This window comes from Sinohyriopsis cumingii, chromosome 9 (assembly GCF_028554795.1).
Source record: "Sinohyriopsis cumingii isolate HCF-2022 chromosome 9, ASM2855479v2, whole genome shotgun sequence".
NCBI lineage: Eukaryota > Metazoa > Mollusca > Bivalvia > Unionida > Unionidae > Sinohyriopsis > Sinohyriopsis cumingii.
Genome location: NC_142969.1, coordinates 36,071,359 through 36,088,639, shown reverse-complemented (window position 1 = coordinate 36,088,639; position 17,281 = coordinate 36,071,359). Strand labels below are relative to the sequence as shown.

At 36.8% G+C, this 17,281-nt stretch overlaps 1 protein-coding gene across 3 annotated transcripts in view; it reads right to left on the bottom strand.

The window, feature by feature from the left end:
* Positions 1-525: 525 nt before the first annotated feature.
* Positions 526-17,281, bottom strand: part of LOC149791553 (origin recognition complex subunit 4-like) — a 67,505-nt gene continuing 50,749 nt past the window's right edge. For 2 of the 3 annotated variants that reach the window (XM_089970090.1, XM_089970091.1), the window contains exons 10-13: positions 15,761-15,872; positions 12,789-12,884; positions 2,667-2,731; positions 526-1,059 (exon numbers count right to left, since the gene is read on the bottom strand). In XM_089970090.1, coding sequence (XP_089826216.1) covers positions 877-1,059; positions 2,667-2,731; positions 12,789-12,884; positions 15,761-15,872 — 456 coding nt within the window. In that variant the 3' untranslated portion in view covers positions 526-876. The remainder of the gene's footprint in view (positions 1,060-2,666; positions 2,732-12,788; positions 12,885-15,760; positions 15,873-17,281) is intronic. The other variant, XM_089970092.1, reaches the window with a different exon arrangement.

Sequence of the window (17,281 nt, the reverse complement as noted above, 5' to 3'; positions counted from 1 at the left end):
ATGTGACTGGGTGGGACATCATGCTACATGTCTACAGCATGATGTCTCAGTTCTAGACATCTATAGACAGTACTATACTGCAGACATTGTAGCAATATGATTGAAAACTTGTTCAAGCTATTTTAAAAGTCCAAATCACACACACACACAAAACTCAACCTATTCCTCCGCCAACTTCACAAAGTGACACATACAAACATTGTGACCAGAAATGACCTGAAACTGACACATGTACAAACACTGTGACCAGAAATGGCCAGAAACCGGCACATGTACAAACAGTGTAACCACAAATGACCTGAAACTGACACATGTACAAACAGTCTAACCACAAATGACCTGAAACTGACACATGTACAAACAGTGTAACCACAAATGACCTGAAACTGACACATGTACAAACAATGGCCAAAAATGACCTGAAACTGACCCATGCACAAACATTATGGGTAAAAATGACCTGACCTTAACATATGTACAAACACTGTGGCCAAAAATGAGCTGAAATTGATATAGAACAAACACTTTTCCACTTTTTAGTGAACATTCTAGTGTATTTGTCAAAACTTTACGTCACAAATATGTTGAGTCAAGTGTATTAGAAAAAAATGAATACTATACTATTATTATACTTGTACCATCCATTAATTAATGTGAAAGACTGACAAATTACATGTTGACTGCTTGCGATATTAAACTGACATGACTGTCTAGTTTCTAACGGATGTTACAGATATTTCAGCACATCTAATGTGTGTCTGTCCAGTATCATCCATGACTGTCCTTTTCGAATTGTTCATATGTTATATGCAGCCATCATGGAACAAATATCTTAACTCTGCCTGCTACATAAAACTTTGAAAGCTACCCTTGATGCTATGAAATGGACAAAGTGGCCCAATTTCTAACATCTGTTGGACACTGTGGATATTTTTGCAGGGCATCCATGATCTGTGTATTGTGTATCAAAAGAGACATTAGGCGATACTCCTTTTGAATCTTGGTACTTCCTCCTTCAAGTGGTTTTACAAGTTCGAGAGCCACCAGGTGCTCAAAAGCCTGAAATATACAAAAGTTCAGAAGGAACACAGTGCAAATACAAATATTCTCTGAAACGTATTGTCTCAAGTGAGGACAGTATAATAATAATAATAATAATAATAATAATAATAATTATAATTATAATAATTATAATATTAATAATAATAATAATAATAATAATAATAATAACAACATTTCAATCAGTAATTTAGAACACATGCCCAAATTACAAAATACAAGAAAATATGCTGCGCATCTTAGTGTAAAGAGTTACACTACATGTGAGTCATCAAAAATTGTCTAAGCTGAAAAGCCAAAAAGGCGAACTGATATAGTAAGAAAGAGTTCTTACAATTAATATATTACTATGACTTGTGCGGGATAAAAATTCTCCTACAGACAGATAGAGATAATAAACTTCATTAAAGTATTTCTTTCTCAAATGTTCGTAAGCTGGAAAAATACAAACAAAATTGAATTCATCTTCTACTAAATCAACTTTATTTTTCTGGCATAACTGACATTACCTATTATTTCTGTCAATCCTGTTATGACTACCTATTTCTATTTTCAGCATATGCCCCTAGTTACTTCCATAAATGAAATATGATAATCCATGTCAGATTTTCCAGTTTTAATTTGGATTTACACATGTTATACACACCTTTATGTAAATTGTTACTTTCACTTTGTCCATTCTGGAATATCGAATCCTTAATTCTTTGCAAAAATAGTGAGAAAAATTGTTTTTCATCTCCAACATCTGATTTAACCAGACATACTAACAACCGAAGCAAAATAACGTCTTTAACTTTGGTAACCCTGTATTATGCATAAACATGTAAGACAAATCCTTATATATGTCAAGTCAATTTCAACATCGTCTCATAGGTATACCATTTCAGTTTTGTGAAAAGATGCTTGACCAAGTACTGTGAATGTCACAATTTACAAAGCCCTGTAGCCACTAAAAGGTCATTCTTTCAATCAATGACCTTCATCTTTTAGAATGGCATTGTTTCAATCAATGACCTTGAACTTTGGTAAAGGTATGTGGCCTTGAACTAAACTTGTTGTGCAGAAACTATTTTCTCATTAAACTTGCCATGACCTTTGACTGTTTCATTATCCAAAGTGCAAGCTGTGAACAAAGTTTGGTCAAGGAACTTGCTCTAAAAAGAAAGTTACTGTGCAAGGCAAATTTTACTATAGGTGACTATGACCTCTGATATGACCCCCAAAAAAGACTTTCAAGAAGGCCATTGACAGACACATTGGATGTCTGAGCAGCACCAATTCATTTAGGAATAACTAGACAATACGATGAATGTGTGTGTGTGTAGTTTCAAGGAAATTCTCCGAGTAGTTAAGGAGGAGAATCAATAACCAACAGGCAGACATTGGAATGCAGACAACAGACCATCCAATAAGCTCTTCCAGCCTATGACCAGCAGAGCTAAAGAAAACTATGTACTGGACAAATAAAAAAACAAAATGGACAGATGGACAGACATTGTGACTACTTTCTTGCTTGCAAGACCTTCACTGTTCACTAGACTATATGATGTTAAGTATGAATAGCAAAATTGAATAGTAGTTTAAAACTGTCATCAACTTTCATTTACCTTTAGGACAACTGCCTTGTCAAATACTTGCATGGATGAACGTCGCTGTGCAAATTTCTGATATTCTGCAAAGAGGACAGATAAAAAAAATTTGTTGTTGTTGTTGCAGCTTTTAAGGGTACTTTTAACAAATTACTGCCTATATTATGTGAAGAAATAGTTGATCAGTGTCTATCCCAAGGAAATAGAGGCAGCTGACCCGAGCTTACCTGGGTAAGTATCAAGCATGGGACTGATGAATTACAAATCTGATGCTCTACCTAATGAGCTCCTTTGGCTATTAGTGTGTGTGTGTGTGTGTGTGTGTGTGTGTGCATGTGTGTGTGTGTTTGTGCATACAAGCCTGTTTATTTTCATTCTTTTATTTGCATTATTCCATCGGTCTCCATTATTATTATTTGCATTTTACACTGGTTTTAAGCCATACTTTATTTTCAAGTAGAAAATTTTCAGAGTTGTATGTACATTATAAACACATTTGGTACATGCTTAAAAATTATCATATTCAAATGCCGTCTTTTGGAAATTATACATTGTAATTAATTTTAACCAGACAATATTATTGTAAATGCAAGTTAGTAGAAATGCTTAATCAACTACCCTTATTCAAGAATTATTTTGTTTAACTTTTTGTAAATTAAATATAAAATGGCACTTGAAAAGATTTCTAAACTTGTTTAAAATAACCAAAGTACTATGCACATGAGAGCAAATGCACGTGTCTTCAGATCAAACGGCTTGTCTTAATTTCTTTGTTGCCAATAAAACATTACTGTAACTGTTCACAGGCAATGTAATGGAGCATTAAAATTGGCAAATGAATGAACTTAATCCTGCTTTCCAATCAAATCATCCCAGCCAAAACGCAAGTGAAACTTTTTTTAGAGAGATTTTCTTAATGTAAGCACTCACATTCTAGCTTCGCTACACTCCTCCATTGATAAGTCTGCAGATGTAATATTTTATTATTTTCGTCATACCTGTAATAATATTAGACATTGCTTAAATAGTATTTGCTTCACTGCTTTTTTTATTTTCACAAAAATGAGGGAAGTCAGAAAATAACTTTGACCCTAACAGTTACAGCGCTTCTTGAATTCCACAACATAGTATTGTCCCAAATGTTTCCGACCTGCATAATTGTATCTTAAATCTAAATTTTCAATAGCATGATACTTTGATTTTGCTATGAATTATATAGTTTCCTGAATATATTTGCCCAAACGGTTTGTGAAAACAGACAATCTAATAAAGTGGTACTTCCCAAAGAGATGTCCGCCTTTATTTCCCCATTACAGATTCACTTATGGTTTCAAATGAATTTTTGGAAGAAAATCATGTACATGCGGCAGTAGAAATATTCATTTCACCAATTCTGTTCTTAAAATACAAACTGCTTTTTACATAATTTTGTTTATGTTTTGCAACACATGTTTGTATGCTTTTATCATCATACAATAACTTGAAGAAACTGAGCAATAATAGCTGATAACTTACTCAGGAAAGTGATAATAGTCAATCAGCTATCAAAACACGTGCCTATGAATGTTCAAGGGATAATGTTCAATCAGCTATCAAAACACATGCACGTGAATGTTCAAGAATTGGTATCAATACCAGCTATCAAAACACATGCCTGTACTGTCATCAAAACACATGTCTGTGAATGTTCAAGAATTGGCATCAATACCAGCTATCAAAACACATGCCTGTACTGTCATCAAAACACATGCCTGTACTGTCATCAAAACACATGCCTGTACTGTCAAAAAAACACATGCCTGTACTGTCATCAAAACACATGCCTGTGAATGTTCAAGAATTAGTATCAATAGCAGCTATCAAAACACATGACCTTTCTTTAGCTACAACATATTCCACAACGACGGCCATATCACCGCGAGGTACAATCTTCCTGGAGTCCAGGCGAGCCTCATGGTTTGACGGGTATGCAGTTTTGACGCTGCAAAATACGGCGGTTATGTTAGATGAAACTAATCACTCCTTGATGGACTCAGTAGCAGCTATCAAAACACATGACCTTTCTTTAGCTACAACATATTCCACAACGACAGCCATATCACCATGAGGTACAATCTTCCTGGAGTCCAGGAGAGCCTCATGGTTTGACGGGTATGCGGTTTTGACGCTGCAAAATACGGCGGTTACGTTAGATGAAACTAATCACTCCTTGATGGACTCTTAAGAATATTGGCATGATGGAAGCATGGATCCATTGGACACAATATTATTTGGGCATGCAGAATCACTGCTGCTGGATGGCCCTGTCTTTGACATCAATGCAGCACTAGAGGAAGACAACTTCCATCCCTTCTGTGACAGTCGCAACATAAGCTCAGACTTGTTTGGCATTTGAGCTAACTGCAGCCAATTTCATTAAAACAATCAATGGATAACTGCGGAGTCCTTGCCGATCATGGAGATAGTGCATCCAAATCATTGCTAACAAATTCAAGAAGGTTCACAGATTCTTCCAGGATGATGCCACTGGCTTAGTGGCCTACTTTTTGCCATATTGTGGGCCTTCGTTACAGTTGCACTGTTCCATAGTCACAGAGCTTCCTTCACTTCGTTTGGGCCATTGCCAAGTTTTATGCATTTCACAACTTTGCTTTTGACCACCTATTTGTGTCAGTACTTAAATGTACTCAACCATTATGCCCATATACTTCATACCCGCTTCCTATGGTGCATGTATGGAGTACTGGCAGATGTTTGTTATTATAGCAATCCTCAAGATCTGGCTTATCGAGTTTCGGTTATTACTGTCCCTATATACCTTGCATCAGCCCATTGCGGCTCCACATACAGGTGTCAGACACTCTTCACAACCGTACAAACTCCCTCAAGACAACCTTACAAACTCCCTCAAGTCTCTCTTCCTGAGATATTCCTATAGAAACAATTCAGAGGCCATTGCCAAGTTTCATACATTCACAACTTTGCTTTTGACCCCCAATTTGTGTCAGTACTTAAATGTACTCAACTATTATGCCCATATACTTCATACCCGCTTCCTATGGTGCACATATGGAGTATCGGCTGATGTTTGTTATCATAGCAATCCTCAGGATCAGACTTGTCAAGTTTCAGTTATCAGTGTCCCTATATACCTCGTATCAGCCCCTTGCGGATCAACATACAGGTGTCAGACACTCTTCACAAGCCTACAAACTCCCCAAAGTCTCTCTTCCTGAGGTATTCCTATAGAAACAATTCTGAGCTTGGCTGGTGCAGTGTGCTGTGACAGGATTTGCCCCCATTATGTAAAAGATTATTTATATTTACAATAAAGTTTATACTGAACCTATGTATTGTGTGCTATTCCTGGTTAAATATGTTTCTTAAATGCTTAAATAATACTTACCCAATCATAATACCTTAGGAGAACTACTACTACCTTGCAAATCCAGCCATCCTAGATATTATTATTAGCTAAAGGGTGCTAAAATTTGTCTACTGACCTATGTGGTGGTCAGGTAGAATGATCTCCCCTTAGGCAGAAGACTAAATGGCAAAGCCTTAAAAAAAACTCAGTTACTACGGAAGCAGAAGGCATGCTCTCTATGAATGTAAATGCGGAAAGGCTGGGAGTGTCTATGTGTATTATTGGATAAGTAACCTCATAGAAACATTTTAGTAGGAAAAATTGGTTTCTTCTTCAAAAACGTCACCCAATCATAATACATTCGGAGAATAGGTAAGAGGGGGAGGGAGGTACATCCCCATAACCTGGAGATATCATCACCATTCCCCTAAGGTATGTGAGACAGCTTCTAAGTAACCCTGCTGGAGGGGATTCCATCTGTCGCATGCATGACAACCCCTGGCGCAGAAAAAGTGCAATCCAAGTAGATGAAAAGAGCAATCAGAGCAGAAAAAGAATAATCCACATATAACATGCTAAAAATTCAATGAACATAAGTATAAAAATGATTTATTTTGTCTTGTTTTTTGACATCATTTATTGCTTCAAGTTTTCATATGTAGTACATTTAGCTTTAGAAACAACAAACTGTCATGTTGCAGTACAAAACACTTTGTGTCAGCCGAGGCCATGAACATTTGCACAGAAGAGCATTAATTACTGGGTTACTGAGCCTGGATCTGAATTCAGTTTTATTTTTGTTAACAATACTGAACAATCTCTCTGTCAGCATTAGAATGGTAAAGAACCAATATTTCTTTCATAACCTGACAACGAAGAGGAAATTTATATCTTCCAGTGTATGGGTCTTTTAGCTTAGAAATAAGGTGCCATTGCACATCAACTCTGACTGCAGTAAGTATATTGTCAGGTAGAATGCCAAGCTGATACTTCATAAATTCTCCTTCCTGATGATCCAAGGTTGACAAGGTGGCAATAGAAAGGGATATCTCTTAAATCTTACACTTTTAAAGCTTTTTGACTGTCTGTAATTTACATCAACAACTGAAGCATTTAAAAGCACTTCATCTCTGGAGCATGTTATCACAGGCTGTAGCATAATCATTTCTAACAAGGTGCATCAAATGACAGGGACAACCTGTTATGTACTCGAATGGAAACATTTTCAAAATACAGAATGCAACTCCTTAATGAATTCCATTCATCACTTTGTATTAACAGCTGAAAAGCCCATACAGTTCTGCCAACTTATGTCATGTTTCTTCAAAGCATTATGAAGCAAATCAAAATTCTTTTCCACAGTAGAATCTACTGTTAATTCTGGTAACCAAAGAAGAACACTCACTACTTTGCCCTTTTCGCTGTCAAAGTATCTGGGACTGACTGGTTACAAGTTTTTGTCATCATAATCAGTATTTCCATCTGTGGCAATACTAAACAGCCCAATTTTAATTGCTTCGCTATTTTAAGTGAAATATCCTCAGTTAAAATAAGAACAATATAAGATTATTTGTTCTTGCACATGCATATTTTTCTGCAATTCTGGAATCAGGAAACATCTGTTTGAACAAAGAAACAACGTGGTCTGCTACTGCTAAGGATAGTCCGTGTTCTATTAAGAACTTGGTAAATAACACCTCTGCATTTATAACATTCATGTATGCACTCGAGTTCTGCTGTAAAAAAGAAGTTGTCTTAGTATTGGGAGTTAGATGAGCATCTTCATTTTCAAGTGTTTTTCAACATCAACTTTACCACCATAACCAATATTAAAATTCTTTCCACACAGCCTGCCTTGGGCATAGTACTGCCCTAGAATGCTGTTTTATGTAATTCATGTATTCATCTCTGAATCTTTGGAGGATTAGGTTTTTCGTCTTTTTCTGATCCATCTGTGAAATTATCTGAAAAACATTTTTGCTCTAACAAACACATCAACTAGAATCCATTTGACAACTTTTAGCACCAAATATTAAAATCCTTTCCACACAGCCTGCAATGGCCATGATGCTACCCTAGAATGGAATGAGGTATTAAGTAAATCATGTATTCATCTTTGGAGGATTCTGTTTGTTGTCTTTTTCTAATCCATCTGTAAAATTATTTGAAAACATTTGTGCTCTAACACACACATTGACTGGAATAAATTTGACTTGACTTTTAGCGCCAAATACCTACAGACAGGTTCTGTACCAAATATGAATTAGAACAAAGAATCTGAGTCCAAAGATTCAAAATCTGAAAACCAGTCTGTTTTCTCCAAACTAAGCCATACAGCGACTATAAATAGAACATAATGATAGTGTGAGGAAAGTAAATGCAGGTCTATTGTACTCCTGTACAAAAACCATTCGAAATTACATGGGTCCAGGACAGTAGAGCCAAAGGATGGGAGTTTTGGCATTCCACCTTGTCTCAAACAGGCCCATCAACAGTCAATCCTATCGGGTACAGATCTGAATGAGAACTGAGGCACCCAGCCATCTGAACTTGAACAGGTACTGAATGCAGTATGAAGTGGTTGGACAAATTCCGCAGATGGTGCCTCAAATGGGTGCAGATGGTGAGAGGATGGTCCAACAGGCAAAACTGAGGACTCCATTCATGCAGAGGAAACAATGGATGCATAAAAGATGACCTAGGACCATGTGGTCCAGTGCTGCACTGAGCAAGCCTAGCAGGCGAAGGGATTCCCATGCGGACAGAACTTCCTCGAACGTAAGGTGCTATCATGGGTTATATTTCAATGCCTGATCCTGAGGGAGACAAAATATGCTGCCTATCTATTGAACACAATTCCTAGGTTAACAAATGTTGATGAGAAGTCCAGTCTGACTCACTGATGTTGCTTCAGGATATCGTCCAGGTAACTTGATGTTGCTGCCACAGAAATGGTCTGGACATGCACCATTACATGATTCATCTGATGAGCGAGGACCAAGGGGCTGATGTTGAACCCCAATGGGAGTGCCCTGAATTGGTATACGATGTTGTAGGCAAATCACAGGAACATCCTGGAAGCCTTGTGAATACAGACATGAAGGCATGTGCCATCTAAGTCCACAGTGATGGCAAAGTCTCCCTCATGGACAAAATGCGCTGTGGTGTTTTCAGTGGGAAACACAGGGCATGGATGAATGGATTGAGGGTGCTTGGGCTGATGACCAGACATATCGTGCCATTTGCCACTGGGACAAAGAAATGGTGTGAAACGAATGACAGAACCCTCTCGATGCTATATTTCCTTGGTATGAACACAAAAAACCTGACTTTTAATGCATGGAACTTCGATAGGACAGTTTTCAGAGGTTCGTGTCCTTTTGTTGATTTCCCATACTAACCAAGAATCAGCACTGCAGTTGTGGGAGAGAGGGAAATATGTGTCCTTGATAGCTTGTGTGCAGAGTTCAAACACTGGGATGTTAAACAGAAGGTTAAAGGATGAAGGCAGTGCTTTTAGCTTGGCCGTATAGTGGTCCTTCAGGAAAGTGCAGGCAGATGGCACTGAGTTGTGTTCCTTCCCACTGGACTGTCAGCTGTGGTTACGGCAATGGCCAAAGTGTGCTGAGCGGCTCTGCTCATTACTCTGGCCATTCTGAGACTGACTTACATGCATGCCTGAAGTATTCAGACTCGGAGAAGATAAGCTATGTTCCGTTAGTTGGAAGAGAGCCAGAGAAAACTCAAGTCCAACAACAAAGTCAACAATATTGCTCACTAACTGCCAAGTGTCAACAAAGGCCATCTGTGTCATCCCCACTGTAGCAATATAACTGTCCAATACTGGGGGGTTCTGAATGAAAGACTCGTATGGGACAAAGGTACAACCGCCAACGACATCATGATGAAGGGGAGTCAGAACATCTGTAACTCTCCCAGACTATGAAAAGTAAGTGAAGTAAGAATCCTCTGTTCAGTCGTAAGACCAACAGATGCTGTTGTTGATGAAGTGGGAGGAGGAGAACAAAGCTTCTGGGGTGGAAAATGTCCTCAAAAGAGGCTTGGAAGGCTGAATCCTCTCATGCCATCGGATAGTGTAGAATAGATGATGGTACTGGAGAACAAGCAACTTCTTGGTAGAGTGAGATGAGGCTAAGTTCGCCTGTAATGCTTGAGACTTAGCTGGCAAATAGTGATGAGGTCTGTCGCTCACTAAACCTGTGGAACACCCTGAATTAGAAACGATGACTTCAAGACAGTCGCTGTGTATAAGAGGCTCTTGCCATGGCAGAGTGTAGAGAAATCGCAAAGCGACATAGCATTGTAACAAATGAGTGTCTCAAGAATTAGACTGTTCCCTGCATATTTCTGCAAAATTGGGTTGGACGTACTGGAAGCCAGGTTGTTATTGACTGAGCCTGTAATATTGTTGTTTGGCCCTTTGTGATCCCTAGTATATGGTCTAGGCCGGTCGCAACAGAAATAGGCCATCTGTATGGAGACAATGTCATTAGATCATTCATTAGGATGGGTTATGGTATATCTGATCCATGTAACCTGTCTGTATGTCTGTTGAATGAGAGGGAACTTGGCTGTTTGTTAGCTCTTTCTCTCACTATTCCGCAACAGAATAGAGTAGGCCCACAAGGAGGCAAGGTAGAGGGAATTACAAAAATGTTGAGTCCTGTCATGGTGACTTGGGTGCCAGAGCTGTTTCCAAGCGTGACAATGTCTGGCGCTTCATGACTTAAAGGTTAAGCTGAATTATCTTCCTTGTCTTATAAAGATTCACAACGAGGAAAAAGTCATCATGCCAACTGATGTCTTTGTTCTGAGCTGTGTTGTTTGCACTTTGTCCATGGTTCTAATCTGTAAGACAAAACACAGCAAAACTTACAGAACTGTAGCCCAGCACCTGTCTTTAGAACATGATGTCCGTGCAGAGCTAAATCACAAAAAGGTTGACCCAGAAAATAATAAAAGACAGTCTAATAAAGCAATGAAGCATACAGGTAAGATATAATGACAATAATACCTGCATCCAGGAGGAGTTATAACCTTGTGGGTCTGCACATGATGTTTGAATACCATGTGGGCGCAGAGCTATACCAAATAAAGGCTGCCTGGAGAAGAAAAAAATGTGATAGCAGAAGACCTCAATATAATGCTACTGTTTGGAAGGTCAAGGATGGCCTGTACAGGTAGAATTATTGAAGCAAGGCATGCCAAATTAAACTGACCTGCATGTCCCAGAAAAGAAAGAATGATATATATATACATATACGCATAAAGACATGCATACATATAAATAATGTAGTCGGAGCCTAACTTGTGAAGTAGGAAAGGCTACCCATGTGAACAACTAAGTATTCATTAAATATGATGGAATATTTATGCAGATAAACATGATTGAAATGTCACCTATAGAAACATGCATGCGCAGGATGCGACTGAATTAACCATGTATAGAGTGCTGGCCTGCACTTGTCTGACAATAGTGGAAGAAATACAGATACGTAAACGAGTACTATATTACACACATAAAACCATGTATAGAGTGCTGACCTGCATTTGTCTGACAACATATATACTGTACTAAGTATGCATATACTGTAGTAGGTATGAATATACTGTACTAATATATATATTGTACTAAGTATCCATATACTGTACTTAGTATGCATATACTCTACTTTGTATGCTTTTATTTATATATATATATATATATATATATATATATATATATACTATACTGTACTAAGTATACATATACTGTGCTAAATATACATATACTGTACCAAGTATACATATACTGTGATATATATATATATATATATATATATATATATATATATATATATATATATATATATATATATATACACACACACATATGTAAAGAACTGTACTAAGTATACTACATTATTTGAACTGGCTTATTGTACAAGTGCTGAACACACACACACACACACACACACACACACACACACACACACAAAGGATCCACAGGCCTGCAGTTGGATCCCTCTAATTTACACCAATATTTACCACACCTAGAGTGACATGTAACACAACAGTAGTCTGCCACATTAGCCATGGGCAACATTATTATTTACATCAGACTGCATACAAAAAGGCTTGGAATACTGTCGAAGCATTCTGAATAAGTATGGCCCAAATTTCAGAATTATAAGATGATATAGGCTTTACAATAATATCAAATATTTTAAAGATATCTACCTTAAAGGACCCAAATTTTCCTTGGTAATAAAACAACAGCTACAACAGATTTGCTACTCTGAGCTACTGTTTCTTTAGCCTTCATCCAGGATAATTTGGGTGTAAACACCAGACCCTGTACCAAGTTATGCCCCTTTAAAAACAAAACCTGATTCATTAAAGAAGCTCCACTTCAAAATTATTTTTGTTTTATCCTTGTTAACAACCATTCCGGTAGTATATCAAAACCATTCTAGTACGTGTTATCTGTTGATGCAATGCTACTGCTGTGTCCGTGCAATTAGCTACATCAACGGCTAATAAGAGTGCTAAAAGATCAAGGTCACTATCTGAAATAAAAATACTTCTAACACAATTTCACACATTAACTAAATCAAATCGTTATTAAAGAAAATAGTAGTGGACTCAAAACACAACCCTGTCAAGTCCTCAGCACGGAGTCACAATATCTAGATATCTGATGGGTAGACAGAAAATAAGAAATAGAAAATCTGCATACATGTGTTAGACTGGAGTGAATCAGACATACTTACCATTATAGACCATTTCAAAATTGAATGGCTCTCCTTCATAAATGTCTGTAAGATGCTTCATGGCTATGATCAAGCACAACTCCAGAATTGAAACACCTGGGGAAAAAAAACATCTTAATTTGTCTTCAGCAAGAACTCATTTTACCAAGGTAACTGTTCGTTTCTTTCTTATCTTTCTACCTGTAAATCCAACTGATCGAAAATAAATCATACATCCAAAGATTGGTGACCAGGTATTCAACTTAAAACTTAAGTTTCCCATGCTTGACTCTACCATAACTAAAGGTTTGCTGAGTATTAACAATGAAGATATTCTTTTGCTGTTTAAGCAAAACTCAAATCAAGTGGGAACTAGAGTTCTAAATGAAGTTACCCTAAATTAAATGCTTTTACAGGCAAGTGACAATTAAAACACCTGAAGAAAGTGGGAAATCCAATCTATCACATATCAAAGTTACTAACATCACAAAATCTCATTTTGCACAGAATGTGGTCATTGAAACATGTTTTTGGCTGGGAAATGTACCATCTGCATACCTTCATTACATGTGCGAAGCACTCATTCTTAGCTCTAGTGACCCAGCATTCATGTTTGAATGAACACAAACTTTTAATGTTCAAATATATGTTGAATGTATTTGGGCAAGATACAAATATTCTTTATGTTAATAAAGGATTCAAATCTATATTGGTATTTATCGACATCTGCACTAACCACCAAGCCACGCTTAAAACATTGGAGGATATTGATAGTTCCATATTTGTGTCAAGGATTCAAAATTTGAACAAAAGACCAAATGTGACTAGGGAGTGGAGGAAAAGGTTTATAATGATATGCAGAAATGACAGTAAGTGTTCCTGATGGAACAGAATGTCCAACAGTTCAAAATATGTTTATACGTAAAGTTATTTTAAAATTTGATATGACCCATATTAAATACAATGTTCTTCAACAACTTGCCATGTCACACATTATCTTTTTAAGAGTTCCTGAATCTCAGTGAATAGAAATGGCAATGTTGTGAACGATAAGACTAGTCAGAACATTGGCAATATGTTTACTTTGTTGAGTCAGAGTGTAAATTTTGGGTGATTAAGCTTGTTTGAAGTCACTCATTTGTAATCTAATTTAACATTGTTTAGTTTATTTTCTGACCGATTTCTTTTATAAAATGCAAAACTGCTAGGTAAACAAATGAATTTTCTAATATCAATTTTTACATTCATTAAAAAGTATTTAGTAGTAAGAAATCTTGTTGTGAAAACCCCTGGTTAATATGACTTTCCATTTATAAGTTGAAACAACAAGATTGTCACGATATTTGCCATGGAGGCAATGCTTGGCACTAATCTTTTTTGTTTGAAAAAACTAGACCCAGTAAGAATTCTTCTCATAAAAAACCCTCGCTCACTGGACCTTAAATTCAGGATGAGATGCAATAATCTGATTTTCAAGGTAACTGTCACGGGCAAATTGAATGTCATCTACCGTGGCTCTGTGTTGACTCAGGTCCAACTAGACATAGAAAGTGTTATAGTGAAAAATGCACATTTATATACAACAATTCTTTCAGGAGATCAGCTATAACAAGATTTTTAATACTGCAACTGTGGTGGCCATATTGGATTTCAAAGCAGCACTATTTTAATTTCAGTTAATTAGGCTTTGGGAGTAATGTGTAAATGTTTATGGCAATCCTACCAATATTTTAGAAAAAGTAGTAAAAACAAGCTTGTACTAATGGGCACCAGTGAACAGATTAACAAAAGGTCATCAGTAGAGCTAAATACAAAGGATGTGCATCCAGTGACCGTGACATTTGAAAAATAAAGTATATATAACACATCAAATATAAGACACTGTGGCTTACTTACAACTTAAGTATCATGTTAAAACCAGATAAATTAAATTGTGTCGTACTAAAAATATACAGTTTTTGGAACAACAAAATGAAGTATATCTGGTATTAAAGTTGGAAAAGAACATTTTCTTAACATTATATACCAAACTTGCTCGAGAATCAAAGTTTAGAAGATTAAACTCACTCTGTGGCACAACATGCTCACCTACATCCATTTTTAAAAATTCACCTCACTATCATAGCCTGATCATATAAATAAACACAACTTAAGACTGAGTTGACCTGATCTTTCACAGTAAATTATATTTGTCATTTTGTAAACTATCTGACCCTATCTAAAAACAATGCAAGCCTGATTGGGCAATGCATCACAGTGGAGTTTTGTCGTTTTTGTCAAGGAAGTAAGAGAAAATAACTTTAGAGAGATGCAAATGGTATCTGGTCAAATTAATTTCTTTATCAAAGAATAATTTCCATGTCTGAAATGAAAGGCAGTTTTTATTTATTTCTTCTAGCTCCATAAGTACTTTTTTTGTTGTTGCAAGTACAACTTTGTTAGGTACATACAATCAAGCATCACATGGAATGATTGGAAACCTTACATTCTTACCTAAGAAAATATAAGGATATATTTTTCACATGTGAAAATATCAGAATGGAAAAAAAATGAAAATTGTTGTGCCAATAAGTCTCCATATTTCAAACGTAACTATATAATAATTACTGGGTATTACTTAAACAGGTTTATACACAGATACAGGCTATTGTAAAAGGAACAACAATGTATCATGTCTGTATATTGGATTATAACACAAAAATTAACTGAAGATGAATCTGAAAAACAGATCATATTAGTAGCTCATCAAATTACAGAAGCATCATCTAAACAATTCAGGTTTTTGACATTGACAGTAATGGAGTTGCACAAACCGAAGCAAGATGCATGTCCTCCGTGTCCATGCAAGCACACATCTGCAGGTATTTTGCATGTATGCAATGTTCCTAAAACTCCAATGATGTACCCTTGCCTGCCTTGTAAGGGCAATGTGGAACTGGTTTGGCAAGGGAATAATCATAGCTTACATCCACAGAGGAATATTGTCTACTCACCATGTAACATGGCTGACTTTGAATCGCTGGTAGAAATCTTCATGGAATCTACAAACATAGCAGGTGTAAGTCTGGGGGTATCCATCTCATTCAAGCTGCACACAGGTAAAAACTAAAACCAGCACCCAAAAAAAAGAGACAAAATAGAAATTAAGATAGTTTCTCACTGCTTATATAATAAAAATCTGGGACACTAGATAGCAAGCTTGCTTAAAACACAAATGCTTAAGAATGGTGGACCCAAGCACGGCAGGCGGGGCGGGTAGGTAGGTAGGTTGCAATATATAGGGTTTAACAGCACATCAACAGTGACAAGTATAATCAGGTATCCCAAAAAGTCATACAAAACAAAGACGTGGCAAAATCAAACTACTCACAATACTGATGACTTGGAGGGCTTTAGTGATACAAACTTGCATAATACATAATGGACATGTTACTATTCATGGTCCTTTTCACAATCATACAGAATACAATAAATAATGGAAGGGACCCCAAGTAGCCTAGTGGTCTAAAGTGCTCACCATTATGGATCAGTGCCATCTCATCTCTGTCTGCGTGGGTTCTAGTCTTTTGTTTGGCCAATTTTGGGTATGTGAGAAAGCTTGCCAGTACCTTTTTGTGGGTAGGTGGTTCTTTCTGGGGTGTTCCAAGGTTCTTCCGCCACCATTTTATACTGGCCACCATGTATAGCCTATCCTGTGCTGAAAAATGGTATTAAACCCTACCACAACAACAACAACAATAAATAATGGACATGTTACAGTGGAACCCCGCTATAACGCGCCCCGCCATAACGCGAATTCGGATATAACGCGGTCGTAGCATGGCTCCCGAAATTTCGTATATTCATTCACACATGGAGAAAAAAAATTTGGAGAAAAGTAAAAAAAACAAAACAAGAAATTAACTTCATTTTGGGCATGAGATTAGTTGTGACTTTTAAAATAATATGATCGTGGCATGGTTCCTGAAATTTGAAATTCATTTACGTGTATTTTTATCGGACCGTGAAAATATTTGTTTAACGTACGAGAAATAGTGTGTAAAACGTTTATTATAATTTGGTGGAAGAATTCGCGTATGACTTTTAATAATAAACGATCGGAACTTAACAATTTATCCAGGTTCTTTAAGTGATTTTGGAGAAGTGATCGTGTATGAATTCTAAAATAATACGATATATATAACGTACGAGAAATAGTGTGTACAACGCTTGGCTTCTGAAATTTATCAATTTGAACAGGTTGTGGTGAAGCTCCGTATTCTACTCTAGAAGAGAAAACTGGTTTCATTAGGTTTTTGAATTGTTAAGCCGAAGTAAACATTATCGGAAATGTTACTTATTACGGATCCATGAGTAAAGCCAGTAAATCGCCTTTGTGATTGTCTTCCATGAAATCTGTATACAGTCGTTGCTCAAACAATAGCCGACATGGGCTTCTTATTTAACTGCAATCACAGCCAAGCAGCAGACAAAGCTGTGGTTGATACAAGAGTCGCACAATTTAATAAACATCA